The 20,682-nt window shown below is 36.8% G+C and overlaps 1 protein-coding gene and 1 non-coding gene across 2 annotated transcripts in view; one reads left to right on the top strand and one right to left on the bottom strand.

The window, feature by feature from the left end:
- The window catches only part of LOC123542642 (cleavage and polyadenylation specificity factor subunit 2-like), a 176,695-nt gene that overhangs the window by 45,944 nt on the left and 110,069 nt on the right, over positions 1-20,682 (top strand). Inside the window, exon 7 of the mRNA XM_053538095.1 lies at positions 11,670-11,758. Within this exon, the coding sequence (XP_053394070.1) occupies positions 11,670-11,758 (89 nt within the window). The remainder of the gene's footprint in view (positions 1-11,669; positions 11,759-20,682) is intronic.
- On the bottom strand, positions 17,360-17,428 carry Trnai-uau (transfer RNA isoleucine (anticodon UAU)). Its single transcript has one exon. It is a non-coding gene; the product is annotated as a tRNA-Ile (tRNA).

Consider the following 20,682-nt stretch of genomic DNA (forward strand, 5'->3'; position numbering starts at 1 on the left):
ACAGGGACCAGTGTTGTCCACAGAATTACATGAAGAAAATTTAATGATTACCATCTTCTATGAAAGACTTTAACACAAGATGTTTTACAAGTGGTGTTTTGCCTCCTTCAGTGTTTATGCTGGATGTTACATTGAGTTGAAGAATTGAGAATATGATTGTGAAAAGAGTTTGTTATGTTGAGGCTTAAACTGTCAGCCAATATATTTCTTTGGACCTCTTTAAGGTCCCTGACTTTGAATCATTAGCTCTTAATTGATGTGGGTTTGAGCCTCACGTTGGGCTTTAAATTCTGCATATGAGGAAGCCATCCAGGTCTTAGATCTACCCAGGTGGCTGCCCATGATGAAATAATGCACAGAGGGGCACGTGGGGGTCTTACTCCGCCATCAAAGCAGGAAAGTCGCCATATGACCTATAATTGTGTCTTTAATCATTGGCCCCAGCACCTATATCAATAATGGTCCTTAAGTTGGCACGGGAAATTTATGTCCATGAACAGAAATGACATCATGACGTTTAAGCTTTAGTTTTATTAGCTCCTCTGATTTTTGAAAAAAATCTACAGGAATTGTTGTCACTGGATCGTCGGTGTCGGTGTTGATTAAATATTTTGTTTAGGTCCTTTCCTCAAAAACAATAAGAGCTACAGCTTTGAAACTTTATCACAGTCACTTGTTTATCATCATTAGATGACTGTGTAGGCCAATAACCATAACTCGGATATACATTTTGTTAGAATTGTGGCCCTTTTTGTACTTAGAAAATTTGATTTTCTTGGTTAAAATTTTTGTTTAGGTCTGCCTTCCCTCAAAAACTATAAGAGCTACAGGTTTGGAGCTTTGCACACTTGTTTATCATCATTAGATGACTGTGTAGGCCAAGAACCATAACTGATATGCGTTTTGTCAGAATTATGGCCCTTTTTATACTTAGAAAATCATATTTCTTTGTTGTTTTTTGTTTAAGTTCACTTTTCTTGAATACTTACTATAGCTTTGAGTAAGAAGGCCAAGAACTATAACTCTTTTCTTACATATTGTCCAGCACTTGTAGACAAGCAATGGCACCCAAAGGCAGTGCTCTTCTTATCTGAAACGTGGTGTCATGTATTTGTTGTGAAATAAGTTATTTTCTATCCAGGACTATACTGTAAGAAACAAAATACAATTGTAAAGGCATTTGATGCAGTTGCATGTAAAAAGAATAAAATAAAAACTTAAGTATGCAAATTTTACTAACAGATAAAGGCTGAAAATTATTATGTCAGTACATTCTTAGACTAGTAGATTCTAGTACCCATAAAAATGATGCACTGAAGTTTTTAGCTCACCAGAGCCAAAGGCTCAGGTTGAGCTGTTCCCGACCGCCGTCCGTTGTCCCTCTTCAGTCGTCCGTAAACTTTTACTTTAAACGACATCTCCTCATAAACCGCTAGGCCAATTTAATCCAAACTTCACAGGAATGTTCCTTGGGTGAAGCTCTACAAAAATTATTCAAAGAATTGGATTCCATGCAGAACTCTGGTTGCCATGGTAACCGAAAGGAAAAACTTTAAAAATCTCCTTCTCAAAAACCAGAAGCCCTAGAGCTTAGATGTTTAGTGTGAAGCATTGCCTAGTGGACCTCTACCAAGTTTGTTCAAATCGTGACCCCGAGGACAAAATTGACCCCGCCCAAGGGGTCACTTCATTTTACATAGGAAAATCTTAAAAAATCTTCTTCTCAAAAACCAGAAGCCCTAGAGCTTATAGATATTTGACATGTAGCATTATCTAGTGGACCTCTACTAAAGTTGTTCAAATCATGACCCTGGTGTCAAAATTGACCCTGCCCCAGTGGTCACTTGATTTTACATAGATTTCTTTAGGAAAATCTTCAAATTTAAAAAAAGAATAAACCTGAAGGCCTAGAGCTTAGATATTTGACATGTAGCATTGCCTAGTGGACCTCTACAAAATTTATTCAAATCTTGATCCCCCAGGGTCAAATTGACCCAGCCCCAGGGGTTACTTGATTGTACATAGGGAAATCTTCATAAATTTGCTAAAAATAAACCAGAAGGCCTAGACCTTAGATATTTGATATGTTACATTGCCTGGTAGACTTCTACAAAATTTGTTCAAATCATGACCCCCGGGGTAAAATTGGCCCCGCCCCAGGGGTTACTTGATTGTACATCGGAAAATCTTTCAAAAAATTTCTAAAAATCATCAGTTTGACATTTGAAACATGTAGCTCCTATTACTCAGGTGAGCGATCCAGGGTCATCATGACCCTCTTCTTTCTTTGTTATAGGTAAACATGTACTAAACAAGGAAATACTTGGGAGAGCTGTGCTTTTAAGTGATAATGACCCTGGCAAGATGATAAATTGCTTGCCAGGGCCATTATCAGTCAAAAGCACCACTGTCCCATGTTTTAATCCATAACTAACTACTGTTCCAGTATATCAAACCTCACAGAAAGGTTGATTTTAATAGAACAGAACGGAACAGATACTTTATTAAGACTTGTACATAGTACATCATTTATAATATATATTCTTTACATATATAATATCAGCATGACAATAAACATGACATAATGAATCTTTTATATTTAGTATTTTATACTTGAATATAATTACATATACAGTAGAAAATATGTGGAGAATGAACATAAGATATCAACGTTCGACAGTTAGAATTGCATTTCTGATTGTTGGAGCTTCTTTTACATATCCAGATAATTGAATAAGTTCGGTTTTGTTATTTGAAAAAAGGAGCAGTATGAACTTATACACCGATGGACGTCAAAAATATTCTACTTTTAAGTATTTCTTTCTAATATCAGCGTAACATTTACATATACAAACAGAATGGTATTCGTCTTCAATGTCTAAATTGTTGCAGCATAAACAATATCTTTCCTCCCGAGGAATTCGATTTCAACTATATCTGCCAGTTAATAACAGACAGACATCTTTTGGATTAAGACCAGGTACCTCAAAGGCCAAGGTCACTGGGGTCAGATTTTGTAATAGTGTTAAAGTTTTATGGAAAGCTTCTCAATTTCACTTACATCTCATAATATTTCTTAGTTCTGGTATCCCTCTTACCACCTTTACCCCCTCTTCCATTCCCACCTTCCCACTCATTACTACCCTACTATCCCACCCTCTTCATACAATAAAAAATGTTTTGTCACAGTCCTCGCACTAGCTTATATCTCGTATTGTTTCTTCCATTACCTCATACACCCACTTTGTCCACACACCCATTTTGAGGTTCCTCCATCACATCCCACTCCACACACACCCCAAATATAATAATATAAAGAAGAAAATATATTTTTATCTCAACTACCGTAGAGACCCATGTATAATGCGCAGTTTTTTGACTCCCGGGACCACCCCCGAATCGTGGGTGCGCATAATACACAGGTATAGACAATTTTCCAACTTCAAAACAAGTTTGTTACCGATGTTCGCCATTTTGGTAAAGGGAAACTACTCCCCGCGCTTACTGTCTCCGCTAAAATCTAAGATTGCCGTTACGTTCCGTAAAAGATCGAATTGTTTATTTTTCTTTCAAAAAAATTAATTTCATATAAATTTAAAAGTATTTTGACGAAAGAAATGTTTATAAATCACAAAAATTATGTTACTTATTAAAGATCGAGAATTATCTTTAACCGAGATCAAACTGTGAACAACATAATTGACACGAGGTGACACGTTAATTGCCGGTAATTACTGGCTTTATGATCGTGACAAAAAGACTATCACACCTTTTGTTATCAGTTTAAATTGAGAAGCTCATGTCATTTTGAAAGATACCATTCCGAAATATTGAATCAGCTGCTATTTATTTATTCAAAATAGTGAATTAAAAAAGGTAAAACAACAAATATAACAATAATTTACTGGTTTTATTTTCGAGAAAACAAAAATCGATAGTACCGTGAGACCGATGCTGCTCTCCGCCGCGGAGATAAAATTTATTACCGGTGTCGATGTAAACTCTACTTTCGTTTTCCATCCACCTCAAAATTGACCAAAATTTTTTTTTTTTTTTTTTTTTTTTTTTTTTTTTTTTTTTTTTTTTCCCAGGATTTTGGACTGAGATCGGGGGTGCGCATTATACACGGGTGCGCATTATACATGGGTATCTACGGTATTTGTAATTTTTCATACAGTAGAGCTTTTGTAATCACCCTTTCATCAGTATTGGTGACTGATTCACAAAAGTTCAGTCATACCACACGTACCATTTTTAGCTCACCTGAGCCAGAGGCTCATGGTGAGCTTTTGTGACCGCTCAATGTCCGTCGTGTCTTGTCAGTCGTCCGTCGTGTGTCATTCAACATTTTCTAAAAAAAGATTCTTCTTGAAAACCATTGGGCAGAATTACACCAAACTTCACAGGAATGATCCTTGGGTAACCCTCTTTCAAAATTATTCGAAGAATTGAATACTATGCAGAACTCAACCAAAAGGAAAAACTTTAAAAATCTTCTTTTCCAAAACTGCAAGGCGTAGAGCCTTGATATTTGGCGTGTGACATTATCTAACGGTCCTCTATGAAGATTGTTCAAATTGTGCCCCTGGGGTGAAAACCAACCCCAGGGGTCCCAAGTTTTACATAGACTTGTATAGGAAAAAACTTTGAAAATCTTCTTGTCTGAAACCGCAAGACCTAGGCCTTTGATATTTGGTATGAAGCGTTGCCTTGTGGTCCTCTACCAAGATTTTTCAAATTGTGCCCCTGGGGTGAAAAGAGGCCCTGCCCCAGGGAGTCTCAAGTTTATATGTAAATATAGACTTATATAGAAAAACACTTTAAAAATCATCTTGCCTGAAACTTCAAGGCCTAGGCTTTTGATATTTGGTATGCTTCATTGCCTTGTGGTCCTCTACCAAAATTGTTCAAATTATGCCCCTGGGATGAAAAGAGGCCCTGCCCTGGGGGTCCCAAATTTAACATAGACTTATATAGGGAAAAAAATAAAAATCTTCTTTTCTGAAAGTTCAAGGCCTAGGCTTTTGATATTTGGTATGTAGCATTGCCTAGTGGATCTCTAACAAGATTGTTCAAATTATGCCCCTGGGGTGAAAAGAGGCCCCACCCTGGGGGTCACTTGTTATATGAGTTATAAAGGAATAAATACTTAAAAAATTATCAGATCATATTTCCTATACTGTTTAATTATAATTATCTCATGACCCCAAGCGATTAGGAGTCAGTTGACTGTGACCTTGACCTACTTTCATGTTTTTTAAGATACAGCCTTGAAATTTGGATGACATGTACAGTTTTGCACACCAACCTTAAAACTGACTTTCAGTGACCATGAATGTGACCTAGTGGCCTACTTTCTAATATTTTAGCGTCAGTTTGCCATTTGAAACATGTGGCTCATATTACTCAGGTGAGCGATTCAGGATCATCATGACCCTCTTGTTATATTACATTCCTCACATTAACTTTTATCTCGGAAACATATTGTCTCTTTGATTTACATATACACTTGCTGCCTCCCTCATTTATCTCCCCTGTCCTAAAACATACATTTCTCACACTTATTTAGATCATATAATAACAACATCTTGATAAACATTTTCAAATAGTTTAGGGCACTGTCCTTCCAACAACTTTCTTTTAACATTTTTATTATATGTTAGGACACTCTGACAAGGAGAGCCAGGTCTCATTTATCTTTTCTGATCATTTAACTTAACTTGCTTGTATTAAATCAATAAAGAAATACTGGTTCCTGAGAAATATAAAAGCATAAAATTGAAATTGAGCAAGCTGTGACTAAAATGAGATATTGGTGACAGCTTTCCTGTGTGTGGCATGGAAAAGGATTGAAATTGAATCAAAATTAAATATGCAGAAGTTTGAAGCACGTTTTTGCTCATCTGAACCATGAGCTCTTATCACTATCCTTCTGTGGTTCTTCCATCATGCATTCGCTGTCTCTTTGTCAAATTTTTCTTCAAATGGCATCTGTAAGATTATTACATGGAAGTTGATGAAATTTGGCATTGTTGCTTCCTTTGTGGTCTTCTGCTGTTCTGCAGATAGGGGCTGACTTAGCTTAGAATAGAAATCTGTTCAAAAACAATTTTCTTCCTAAAGTGCTGACCCCAGTTTGAAAGTATTTCATAGAAAAATGTTTATTTGGTGACCCCTTACCTACTTTAGTTCAGTTGTCATGAAAGTGTTTTAAACTCCTTTGAATCACACTCAGGTCTGTTCAGGGAAAACCCTTTACAGGTATCATAATATTATAAATTTATGAGAAGGTGCTATTGTCACCTTAGTGGAGCTGCAACCCATAACCTCTTAGTGGCCAACACCTTAACCACAAGACCACTACTCCCATTATACATGCTTTAGCTGTGAAACTGAGTATTTTAGTGACTCAGGGCCATCATGACTGGCTTTCTTGTTTTGTTAGATGTAATCTTACATTAAATTAAAAGCCAGATGTAACTATTTTTAATGAAACAGGAGTGTAGGTATCACAAGATGTTCAGTCAATTGAAATGTGGCGACATTTGAAATATGATCAGGCAGAGATTTTTATGGTAATTTAGAAACAATTTTTAGAGAAAACAAATGCTTCATGTAAATAAGTTATACAAGAGCTCAGCTGTTTGTAATATTTTACTGTGGAAAATTTTCTCATTTAGAATATCGAAAAACATGCTGTTCAATTTCACCAACACTGTTGGCTTTAAGCATAGTTGATGATGAGTCCATGATTTTTATTCAGGAATATTTTTCTCTGATACTATTGTGGAGAATGACACTGTTACTGTTAGAAATAGGAAAAACACCTTATTAAATATGACTTCTTTTCATGAAATACTTGATAAATGCTCATCAAAATTATTAAGAGATATGTCCATATTATCCTCTGTAATGTATGGTCAAATTATTAGGAATTGCTAAAAGGAAAAGTAGAAAATTTTCAAAAACCACTTAATTGATTTCACCAAACTTGGTCAGTAGCAAGATCAAAATATCAAGGTCAGCTGAGCAACTTAGGGTATCATGCCCCTTTGTATATTGTTAACTGTCAGCAAGATATGCATCAGACATACTGCCCAGTTTCCAGCATTGTTTAGAATTGCTTTTTATACACACTGAGAAATGGTGCTGTTGTTTGTCCATCTTGTAGTAGTTTTGTTTCTGCTTAATAACTTACGTTCATCCTCAGACTTGAAGTCAGATTGCTCAGGGGCAGTGGATGACACTTTCTGATGTCCACTCAATATCTTGAGAATGCCTTGAGCTACAGTCCTCAAACTTGGTTGGCACATTGCTCATGAGTAGTGGATGATTCCTACATATTTTGAAATTAAAATTAATGGGTCAAAGGTCAAGGTCACAGTGATTTGCAGTGCAGAAACCATTTTTACTCAATATCTTGGGAGCACCAAGTCCTATGGTCTTCAGCTTGGCAGCCATATTTGCATGTGTACAGTGCATGACCCGTTTCAGTTTTAAGTCAGTGAGTCAAAGGTCAAGGTCACATTTACTTGCAGTACAAAAAACCATTTCCACTCAATATCTTGAGAGCACCAAGTCCTAAGGTCCTCAGCTTGACAGGCACATTTAATGCCTATGGACAGTACATGGTCCTTGTTTTTTAAGTCAGTGAGATAGGTCAAGGTCACAGTGATTTGCAGTACAAAAATCATTTCCGCTCAGTATCTTGAGAGCACCAAGCCCTAAGGTCCTCAGCTTGGCAAGCACATTGCATGTGGACAGTGTATGACCCCTGTTGCTATTTAAGTCAGTGAGTCAAAGGTCAAGGTCACAGTGACTCTTAAAAACAGAAACTGTTTCCACTCAGTATCTTGAGAATGCCTTTACTTTCAAATCTGGTGGGGCCTCTGTGGCCGAGTGGTTAAGGTCGCTGCCTTCAAATCACTTGCCCCTCATCGATGTGGGTTCGAGCCTCACTCGGGGCGTTGAATTCTTCATGTGAGGAAGCCATCCAGCTGACTTACGGAAGGCTGGTGGTTCTACCCAGGTGCCCGCTTGTGATGAAATAATGCACAGAGGGGCACCTGGGGTCTTCCTCCACCATTAAAGCTGGAAAGTTGCCATATGACCTATCATGTGTCGGTGCGACGTTAAATCCAACAAAAACAAAACAAAACCTTCAAATCTGAACCTACACAGGCATATTGCCCATGGGCAGTAAATGACTGCTGTTGATTATAAGGTCATAGGTCATGGTCACAGTTTGTACAAATACTATTTCTGCTGAATAACTTGCATGCCCTTTGACCGTTGATCCTCTCACTAATTAGTTACATTGCCCGTAGCTAGAGAATGACAGCCATTGCTTTTTAGGTCAAAACTCAGTAATTGTTAGCCTTTAAACCATTTCTCTGAGTATCTGGAGAAGGCCTTGACATATGGATCTCAAATTTGGCTGACACATTGCTCATACACAGTGGACTGAAATGAGGTCATAGGATCAAAGGTAAATATCAGTCACAAAATCTGTTTTCTCTGTAAATTTTGAGAATGACATGACTGACGACCCTGAAACTTGGCAGGGACACTGGCTGCAGGCATTGAATGACCCCTAATGATTTTGAGGTTGGTGGTTGAGGTTGCAGTGACTGTTAGTACAACATTTACCATAACTCCTCCTGATGTTTAGCTCAACTGTACGAAGCATGGAGAGCTGTCCTACTCGACCATGTGTCTGATGTACTTTCTCTTTATCTCTGAAATTACTTGATGGATTTGTTTCAGACTTTAAATAGTTATTCCTCATCATCACCCAAATCATTTGGCACAAGCTCACACAAATATTTTATGAATTATCCTCCTTTTTACATAGAATTTCAGGTTAAAGTTTCGATGCACTTTCACTCTATCTCAGTTAAAATAGTTGTTCCACATCATCACCCACATCATATGACACCTGGTTCATAACTCTGGCACCAATTTTTCATGAATTATCCCCCCTTTTTACTTAAAATTTAAGGTTAATTCTTTTTTGTCTAAGAATTTTGTTCAGGCTTACCCGAGATTCGGTTGCGCATGCCCTGGTCACTTTAAAATTTCAGGTTGCAATCTCTGCAGGAAACACACCTTGATTTTCACTGTATCTCTGTTACTACAGAAATGATTTGATTCAAACTTAAATTAGTTGTTCTTCATCATCACTTACATCTTATGACTGAAGGGCCATAATTCTGGCACCAATATTTTATGAATTATTCCCCTTTTTACTTAGAGTTTGAGGTTACAGTTTTGGTGCACTTTCACTCTATCTCAGTTATTACTAAATGAATTATATTCAAACTTAGAATAGTTGTTTCGCATCATCACCCATATCATTTGACACAAGGGCTTTAACTCTGACACTAGTATTCTATGAATTATCCCCCTTTTTACTTAAAATTTCAAGTTAGAGTTTTAATGCACTCTAACTCTATCATTTCTAAATGGATTTCATTCAGACTTAAAACAATTGTTCCACATCATCACTTGCATCATATGAAACAAGGGCCATAACTCTTGCACCAATATTTCATGTATTATGCCCTCTTTTTGGTTAGAATTTCAGTTTAATTTTGATGCATTTTCATCATATCTTTGTTGTTACTAAATGGATATGGTTTAAACCTTAAGATAGTTATTCCACATTTCTGCCTACACCATTTGACCCTGAACAGTTAAACGGTTTCCGGATGATAACTCAAGAATGCTTGGGCCTAGGATCATGAAAGTTGATAGGGAGGTTGGTCATGACCAGCAGATGATCCCTATTGATTTTGAGGTCAGTATGTCAAAGTTCAAGGTCACAGTGACCTGGAACAGTTAAATGGTTTCCGGATGATAACTCAAGATTGCTTGGGCCTAGGATAGTGAAAGTTGATAGGGAGGTTGGTCATGACCAGCAGATGACCCCTATTGATTTTGAGGTCAGTAGGTCAAAGGTCAAGGTCACAGTGACCAGGAACAGTAAAACGGTTTCCGGGCGATAACTCAAGAACGCTTGGGCCTAGGATCAGGAAAATTGATAGGGAGATTGATCATGACCAGCAGATGACCCCTATTGATTTTGAGGTCATTTGGTCAAAGTTCAAGGTCAGATTGGCCAGGAACAGTTCAACGGTTTCTGGACAATAACTTGAGAACGCTTGGGCCAAGGATCATGAAAAATGATAGAGAGGTTCATCATGACCAGCAGATGACCCCTATTGACTTTAAGGTCAGTAGGTCAAAGGTCAAGATTACAGTGACCTGGAACATTTAAACCGTTTCCAGACAATAACTTGAGAACGCTTGGGCCTAGGATCATGAAACTTGATAGGGAGGTTGGTCTTGACCTGTAGATGACCCCTATAGATTTTGAGGTCTGTAGGCTAAAGGTCAAGGTCACATTGACCCGGAACAGTTAAACCCTTTCCGGACGATACCTTGAGAACGCTTGAGCCTAGGATCACTAAACTTAATAGGGAGGTTGATCATGACCAGCAGATGACCTCTGTTGATATTGAGGTCAATAGGTCAAAGGTCAATGTCACATTGAACCAGAACAGTAGAACTTTTGTTTACAGTGAGCAAATAATTTCTGTTCCTTGTGCAATTACTGAATGCATCAAGGGGGGCGGGGAGCATTTCGTGTTCTATGAGCTCTTGTAACTAAATAGATTTGATTCAAGCTTAAAATAATTATTCCATATTATTAGTCACATGATGTCTTCTTGCAGAAAGTTTCCATGAGTTATGTCCCTTTTATACTTATTTATAGGGCTTGAAACATTTTATATTTATCTCTGTTATTACCTAATACTGCTGACAGAGACTTAAGCTAATATCAACAATATTAGAACCAATATCTTCATCTACATGGACTTGTTACATACTCCAGTGACAGCTCCATCTTCCACAGATGTGCCCAATTTCACTATCCAGTATCGAAATAGTCGAGCACGCTGTCTCCTGTGATAGCTCTTGTTAGGTTTCTTAGCCCAAGGTCATGATCACTGTTGTGCTGTGTGTTGAAGTGGATGTATTATATTATAGTGTTGGCCCTCTATTCATATTATTGCAGTTAAGTCTCTGCTCAATAACTTAGAATATTTTGACCTTTGATCCTCAAACTTAATAAGTACACTGCTGCAGGCTAATTTTGCAGTGCACAGCTACGATGTTCAAAATTTTAATCAAGAAATGTTGGAAATTAAAGATATTACATGAAATTGTGCATACAAAACTGTTTTTTATTCTATTAGTGAGCTTTGTTATTGCTGTGTAACAGGCAGTGTAGTACCAATTAAATATCAAGGCCTTGTAATTCACATTTGAAATTGCTGTAGGATTACCATGACAAATGCCACTCACATGCACCCCTTGGGCACTCATTTAAAGTTATTATATGAGCCGTGCCATGAGAAAACCAACATAGTGGGCTTGCGACCAACATGGATCCAGACCAGCCTGCGCATCCGCGCAGTCTGGTCAGGATCCATGCTGTTCGCTTTTAAAGCCTATTGGAATTGGAGAAACTGTTAGCGAACAGCATGGATCCTGACCAGACTGCGCGGATGCGCAGGCTGGTCTGGGTCCATGCTGGTCGCAAACCCACTGTTGGTTTTCTCATGGCACGGCTCATATGCTGAATTGATGATGTTTATTTTCAGCCACAATATTGCTGACAATGAGACGCGATGGTAATGTGATGATTGCAGTGGATACAGCAGGCAGAATGTTGGAACTGGCTCAACTTCTGGTAGGCTTTTATACATTAGTTGTACAAGGCTCAAATATACGTGCTAATGTTTGAGACTGGCCTACAAACTCAGTTATATACAGTCATACCAGTATAAAGCAGCCAGCGTAGACAGCAACACAATCTGGCTGCTTAACCCTTACCCCGCTAAATTTCTATAATGAACTTGCCCATCTTCCATTTTGGACGGTAACATTAACTGTTAAAATGGGTGCTTTTTAAAAAGGTACTGGCAGAATAGCGAACAGTGCAGATCATGATCAGACTGCACAGATGTGCAGGCTGATCATAATCTACACTGGTCGCAAAGGCAGAACCAACTGTGTCAAGCATGGTTAGGGTTAAAGACAAATAGTCCATTTCGGAAATTACCTGACAGACTGTTAAAGGCAAAATGAAAACAGCTGGCTTCTTAGAAAGGTTCACCTGTAATCTTGGGGCCCTGACCAAGTAAAATATGGGACATAAAATTCACATGAAGAGTGCCAAAATTATTCAGTAGATATGAAAAAAATGATCATTATAAAATTTTAAACAATATGCAGTAAGAATGGGTGGCATGACAGATACTCTAAGGTCATGTAACTTGACCTACTGCCGTAAAGCTTTAAATTTTTGCCTGCTTAGACTGTGTAATATTTATTAAGTTGTCTTTTATATGTGTAGCAAAAATGTTTGATACCTTTATACCCAGTTTAATCCTTAGCATGCTGGACACATTTAATTCTGCCTTTGCGACCAGTGTAGATCATGATTTGCCTGCACATTCATGCAGTCTGATCATGATCTGCACTGTTCCCCATTCATTCAGTATCTTTTTGGTAAGCACCCCTTTTAACAGCTAATGGTACTGTCCAAATTGAAAGATGGAGAAGTTCATTATAGAAATTTAGCAGGGTAAGGTTTAGATTCTATTTCAGTATTACGCTTTCTTCATACACTGTAGTTTATTCCTGTACTTCACCTTAGAAACTTTGTAATTCATTCTGTCTTACAAGAATCTTAAGAAGAATTTAATGACTAGCTATGAGACATGTGCTTTATAATTGAGCCATGCCATGAGAAAATCAACATTGTGGGTTTGCTACCAGCATGGATCCAGACCAGCCTGCGCAGTCCGGTCAGGATCCATGCTGTTTGCTAATGGTTTCTCTAATTGCAATAGGCTTTGAAAGCGAACAGCATGGATCCTGACCAGACTGCGCAGATGCGCAGGCTGGTCTGGATCCATGCTGGTCGCAAAGCCACTATGTTGTTTTTCTCATGGCACGGCTCATATATAGAAGTACAAACAACAGAGTTCTAAAACTTTATTTATCTGTCTGTTATGGAAAATTACAAAGTACACATGATAGAAAATAAGTATAATAAATTTCAATTTTAAAGACAGGTATAGATATTTTTAAACAAATTGTCCTAGCCTATAAGAAATTGTTTTTCTTGCAAATTGTGAACACCACATCAGTCACAGCTGGATACTTGGTTATTTCAACAGAAATAACAGAGGAGCAGTCACATTGAAATTTTCAGGAGTGCTTGTTAAAGAAATGAAGCTATTTGTGTGATGAAAACTGTGCCAAAATATATATAATAGGGTTTGTAAGAAATTCTGGCATACAAAATATACTTCCAGAGATGATGTATTTGTCAGTTTGCATACCTTTATTACAAAGCATCAATTTTGAAGAAAAGACTACTGTTTAGAAATAGTTCCATTTATATGCGTGTCATAACTTTCTATTACCAACTTGAAAAATAACTTCAAACAAAATTGATTTTGGAGCATGAACAGTCAGGTAATTAGTTTTCTGCAGTATGTCTAGCCTAAGTCACATGATAAGTAATATAAAGCAGGCAGAGACAGTATCTTAATGTCCAAAATATACAAGATGTAAAATTTTGTTTGATTTGCACCCACACATTTATTAGAGTGGGGTGGAGGGGTGCATATAGTGTTGCTGCTGTCTGTACATACGTATATCCCGAAATCTTGTATGTCCAACTCCTCCAACCTATTAGCCTGATTTGCCTCAAACTTTCACAGATGAACAAGCTAAATGTGCAGATGACCAGAAAGGAAGGAATGTTTTTCTGTGACTATTTTTACCCCAGTTATGGCCCTTTGATAGTTTTGCTCTATAGAATATAGAGAAAAATCTTGTGTCCAACTCCTCCCACACTGTTAGCCTGATTTGCTTCAAACTTGCACAGATGAACAAGCTTGATGAATGTGCAGAAGACATATAGGATGGAATTCTTTCTGTGACTTTTTTTTTACTGCAGTTATACTGGTTCAGTGCCTAAATCCGTACAGTGCTTAATAATTCGGACACCGTTTAAAATTGCTGTACGATCATGATTTTTTACTGAAATGAACAGGATCCACGCAAACAAAAGCTTTGATGACCAGCTGTCAACAACAGTGTACAAATGTAAACTTTTCCAGAGAAAACTACCTTCAAATATCCGCACCGCATAAAGTAAACATTGTGTGTGTTGGGGGATGACGTCATACAGCACGCGCCAGTTATTTGAGGTGCGACGAGGTACTGATTAAATAAGAAAAATATTCTGCCTATTGCAGACGACTCTTTTTGTTTGCTGATCGCAACTGATGTAAAAACATGTTTTAGAATTCTGTACTACCCTCAGTATTTATTTAAAAGATTTAACCAATTTCTATTAGATCTATATATCAATTAATTTAAAAAAAATGCAAGCATTTTGCAGACAATGGAAGCAATTCATTAGATAAAATCGGCGCAGTTTCATGTTGTGTCAAAATGTATAACGACAGCGACAGAATCTGCATGTAAGAAAGAATAATTTTAAACATTAATTTTTGCTCAGATAAATTATATTATATTATTGTTATATTTGGCAATTATATAAAGTTAGAAACTAGTCCATATTATCATGAGACGAACAGGTAATAAAATTTTATTCGGACTGAGATGTTTGTATATATTTACAGGACTGTATTTGATTGCTTTATTTTAAATGAAGTCGTGTTTATTGTTATTTTTGGGTGCACATATTCGTTGCATTTTATACCCAAATAGTGTACGAATATTTAAGCACTCTGAAGGTAAATTTTGACAGCTTTTACTGGCCCAATTCGGATGACATTTTTATGATGAAATCAGCAATATACGATTTTGTTGTTTTGCAAAGAGATTTATAAAGAACCTAAAATTATACAGTTAAAATTTTATGCACGTGTGGTTTCATAATGCAAAGTTACTGTCAAAATCCCACCAAAAGTGTCCGGATTTAGGCACTGGACCAGTATGGCCCTTTGATAGTTTTTGCATGCTTCATGGAATATAGAGAAAAGTGACTTGTGTGTGTCATACTCCTCCCACACTATTAGCCTGATTTGCTTCAAACTTTCACAGATGAACAAGCTTGATGTGCTGATGACCATAAAGGAAGGAACTTTTTCTGTGAATATTTTTACTGCAGTTATGGCCCTTCGTTAGTGTTTGCTATATAGAGGATGGCAAAGTATGCGGGGGGCATCCATGTCCTATGGACACACTTCTAGTTTTTGTGTAAGATCGAAGTCTTATCACATTGGATCAAACAAACTTTAACTGGATTGGCATTACAAAGTAGTTAACCACTTGGCAAACAGGTGATAATTAATACTGAACACCAGATATAATATTTTCTTGAAGATCTGTGGTCATGAATTTAAAATGTTTTATCTTTCGTGTTAAACAAACATATTTTCCCATTATTTGTTGTCTTTTCAATGGTTTCGACTATTTTTTTTATTTATTTTTTTTTATTTCCCTTCCAGTGAAAATAAATTTGATATTTTTGATTGTGAAAATGTCAGATATATTTCACTGTTACATTTCAGTAATTATCTGAAAATTATGTAATGAAAATTGGTAATTTATTAATTTGCTATAGATTACCATATGTTTATGTCTAATCAAGTTTTCTCAGAAATAAGACTTTAAAATTCCAAAATAAACCACAACAGCCTTTCTTTCACATAAAACTGATGACAGCTTGCAAAAACTACACACATGTTTAAATAAACGTGTTTTATGACTTATTAAGAGACAACCACTTTATTTTATTTCCGCAACATGTTTATTCAATAAAATTGAAAGGAAAACTGTAGGCCATATCAAATTGGATCTATGTGTAGCATCCTCAGCCTGGAGCTGTTAAGTTTTTTTTAGCTTTCTGATAAATTTAAAAGGGTGAAATTGCAGTGATGACAAATAAATTTATTTTATACTTTTAGGCAAAATACTGGAATTTATCAGTGAAATAAAACTGATATTTTCACTGTTTCAAAGCACTGAAAATTGTTATTTTTGCTGTTATCCAACTGCTGGTACTCTTGAATTTGAAAAAAAAAACATGAATTATAAACAATCAGAAATTCATTGAACATACTTCATAATGTATTTAAGTCAGATAAAGATGTGTAGAAATACCTCTGCGAACATAAAGATATACACTCCTCTGTAATAAAATGTGAAAGAAATCTGGAAGTTTCATAGAACTGATAATTTGACAATTTTTCGACAGAGATGTAGTGTGATGTCATGACATTGTAACGTAGCGTTGCAATGCATGTGATATTGCGCGGGTGATATTTGGCATAATCTGATGAAAACTACTGAAAATAATGAAATAAAAAGAAAATCTGTTTGTTTTACATTGTAAGGTTGAAATATATTATTTTACTCGCGAATATCATAATTCACTAATTTTGGCTGCGCCACTTGTGAAACTATTGCATAAATAAATTATGGTGTTCACTCTGTGAAATATATTTCAATCTTACACTGAAACAAAGAGATATCCTCAATATAATCACAATGGCCATTTTTAGGTTGACTTTTCGAAGAAAAAGTAAAGCTATTGCACTAGTGCCGGTGTCGCTGTCGCCATTGGTTTAAGTTTTTGATAAAGTCCAATTTCTCTGTTACTATCAAAGTTATTGACTTGAAACTTAAAATAGTTATTTACTATCAAAGTCTACACCAGGAGAAACAATCCCCATCACTCTGGTTTGAATTTTGACAGAGTTACGCCCCATTTTAACTTAGAATTTTTTGGTTAAAGATTTATAAAGTTTTGACTGGCAAAGCTCTAATTCAGAGTCAAGCACTGAGAAAAGTCGAGCATGCACATGCTGTCTTACGGACAGCTCTTGTTAATTTGAAACTTAATGGGAATGCTAAACATGGATCTCCTTTGATGTGGCCTTATTTTAATGAAGCCCCTGAAGGAATTCTCATCAAAACTGACTATACTGCTAACTAAGTGTTTTGTTTTCCTAAACAATTTTTTCTACTTCTGAATTATATGAATATCTATATACTCAATAGAAAGTAAACATAATGAGCCATGTCATGGGAAAACCAACATAGTGGCTTTGCGACCAGCATGGATCCAGACCAATCTGACTAAAGTACTTGATCTTCTAAACGAAGATCTGAGAACGACCCATTCACATTCGTCTTCTGTATATTTTGGATTTCCAATATTGCTATTTTTATTTTCGCAAATATATTTTTGTTTGAACCAATCGGACAACTTGTTCGAATGTCAAAGTGTAAGAAAAATGTGTGGTTAATCCAGGGCTCGAACCTGGGACCTCTCGTTTATAGAGCAAGTGCTCTACCGACTGAGCTAACCGGCTATCTGAAATCTTTCGACATAAAAATTGTTGATATCAAAACCCAAGTCTTTATAAAGCTTACAGAAAGCTGTAAGGTAGCTTTTGATTGGCTAGCGGAAGGGTTGTCAGAACGAGGCCATCAATAGCTCGTTGTCAGATCCTATGCGTAGCGTAATAGGAGATGTACTTTAGTCAGATTGGGATCCAGACCAGCCTGCGCATCGGCGCAGTCTGGTCAGGATCCATGCTGTTCGCTAACTGTTTCTCTAATTGTTATAGACTTTGAAAGTGAACAGCATGGATCCTGACCAGACTGCGCGGATGCGCAGGCTGGTCTGGATCCATGCTGGTCGCAAAGCCACTATGTTGGTTTTCTCATGGCATGGCTCATATTTATTATCTTTTTAAGTATCCTGTGTATTAGCACGTCTCTTACATGTTTTTGAATTGTTCTCTTGTCTAATGAAGTATATTCTTATGAACATGAACAATGGTTTTACCGCCATGTTAGCTGAGTGGCAGAGTGCCAGTGCTTTGAGTGCTGGAGGTTTTTGGCTTGCTTCTTGGTCATGTCATACCATTATAGCTGGAGAGGTGCCTATAGCAAGGATAACACAATGTTAAAGAATTTCACATAATGCTTTTTCTTTGTTTAAAGAAAAATGAAAAACTGATATAGAACTATGCTCATGTACACTTGAATTGAATATATGTATTTTCTGCCTCTGCCACCACAGAAGTTAAGTAGAATTTTGATGAATTGTTTTTTAATTGTTTGATTTTTATGAAATTGATTGAAATTGTTTTGAGTGTTTTCCAGAGAAATGTTGGTAGTGTGTAGGTGATAATATGATAGTATATTTTGCAACAGAAAAGTGATTTTCAGCATCATATTATATTATGTATCATATTAAATATGATGGTAGTGATTGATGCACCATTAGTAGAGGTTATCATGATAGGGAAGTTGTTGCTATGCAGAGGTTGTCACTAGGGGAAGTGGTCACTGTGGAGAAGTTGTCAGTAGGGGAAGTTGTCACTAAGGGAGGTTGCCAAGCTTTGGGAAGGTTGTCGCTAGGGGCCATTGTCATTGTAGGGAGGTAGCCATTGTGGAAAAATTGCCACCAGGAGAGGTTGTTACTGTGGGGAAGTTGTCACTAAAGGGAGCTAAATTAGGTTATCACTATATAATTGTGGAAGTTGTATTTTTAGGGGATTTTTCTGTACAGACAAAAAAAAAAAAAGAGAAAAAGTTGCAGACTTACTTGTGTTTTGACAGATATTGATTCCAATAAATGTTAAAACAATACATATAGGTTTTGACATAGAAATATAGAATATTACAAATTGGTCTAGCTTTATGTTTGGCACATCATACATTAATAATGTGATAGTTGGTAGATATAATAACATTTTGTAACCAGGAGTCTCCTGACAGCAAACTTCAAGAACAAAACAGAGTTTCATAACTACTGAAATGGGCATGGATGTCACATTTAATATTTATAATTTTATTTGCCTGTCAATATAAGAACTAAATTTATTGAGGTTGCAGTTTGCTTATTAAAATCCTGATTTATTTCACAAACATATTTATTATGCCCATCTTCAAAGAAGGAGGGGTACATATTGTTTTGCAGATGTCTGTCGGTAGGTTGGTCGGTCGGTATGTAGACAAATCCATTTCCAGATAATAACACAAGAACGCTTGGGCCTAGGATCATGAAAGTTGATAGGGAGGTTGATCATAACCAGCAGATGACCCCTATTGATTTTGAGATCAGTAGGTCAAAGGTCAAGCTCGCAGTGACCCGGAACAGATAAATGGTTTCCGGATGATAACTCGAGAACAATTGGGCCTAGGATCATGAAAGTTGATAGGGAGGTTAGTCATGACCAACAGATGACCCCTATTGATTTTGAGGTCAATAGGTAAAGGTCACAGTGACCCAGAACAGTTAAACGGTTTCCGGATGATAACAGAAGAACAGTTGGGCCTAGGATCATGAAAGTTGATAGGGAGACTAGTCCTGAGCAGCAAATGACACGGAACAGTTAAACCATCTCTTGACGATAACATAAGAATGCTTTGGCCTAGGATCGTGAATGTTGATAGGGACATTGATCATGATCAGCAGATGACCCCTATTGATTTTGAGGTTAGTAGGTCAAAGGTCAAGGTCACAGTGACCTGGAACAGTTAAACAGTTTTCAGAGGATAACTCAAGAATGCTTGGACCTAGGATCATAAAAATTGATAGGGAGGTTGTTCATGACCAGTAGATGACCCCTATTGATTTTGAGACCTGAGGTCAAGGTCACAGTGACCCAGAACAGTTAAACCGTTTCCGGAAGATAACGAGAATGCTTGGGCTAGGATCGTGACATTTGATAGGGAGGTTAATCATGACCAGCAGATGACCCCTGTTGATTTTTGAGGTCAGTAGGTCAAAGGTCAAGGTCACATTGACCCAGAACAATAGAACTTTTGTGTACAGTGACCAAATAATTTCTGTTCCTGGTGCAATTACTGAATGCATCAAGGGGGCATTTCGTGTTCTACGAGCTCTTGTTGGATGTAATAAGAATATTAAGTACTGTAAACACTCGAATATTATGCAAGCTTGTATATTACGCATGCTAGATCATATTTCAGAATCTTGGAAAAACACAAACATTGAAATATAAAACGCATCGAAAATCAGTCTTAGAATTTTCTTACAATTGGCCATTTATGGCTCGCGTAACAATGACTTGGCATGAAAATCGCACTCGCTGCTTAACCGGATATGGGACTTCTCAAAAATGTCATCAATATTTAAAGATACTCTGAGAACATGACACTTGCTCAAACTGTCAACACCTTAATTATTATCAGCAAGCTTTATATATGCGAACAAACATTTCATAATAACGGGCACATGAAAGGAGAAGTTAATTTTCGTATTTGATTAACAATGTATGGCGGACTGTATTGATCAGTATAGTAATTGGCTTGAAATAAAGAAACACATACAAACAGTTTTAATTGCAGTTTAATATTTCACCAGTCCCTGAAAGAAAATGTTTTTACTGACGTAAGCCACAAAATTTTGCATTTCACATGGTTTTAATAATTCTACTGGCCATCACTCTCGGTTATGTACAACAATTATTGATGGAAATGAACACCTAGTGGCTTAAATGATTAATTAAATTTTGAAAATTTAAAAAGAAAATAAGCAATTAATGAAAAAATGTATGAAGCTCTGCTTTGGTGTATATTACTCAG

This window comes from Mercenaria mercenaria, chromosome 1 (genome assembly GCF_021730395.1).
Source record: "Mercenaria mercenaria strain notata chromosome 1, MADL_Memer_1, whole genome shotgun sequence".
Taxonomy (NCBI): domain Eukaryota; kingdom Metazoa; phylum Mollusca; class Bivalvia; order Venerida; family Veneridae; genus Mercenaria; species Mercenaria mercenaria.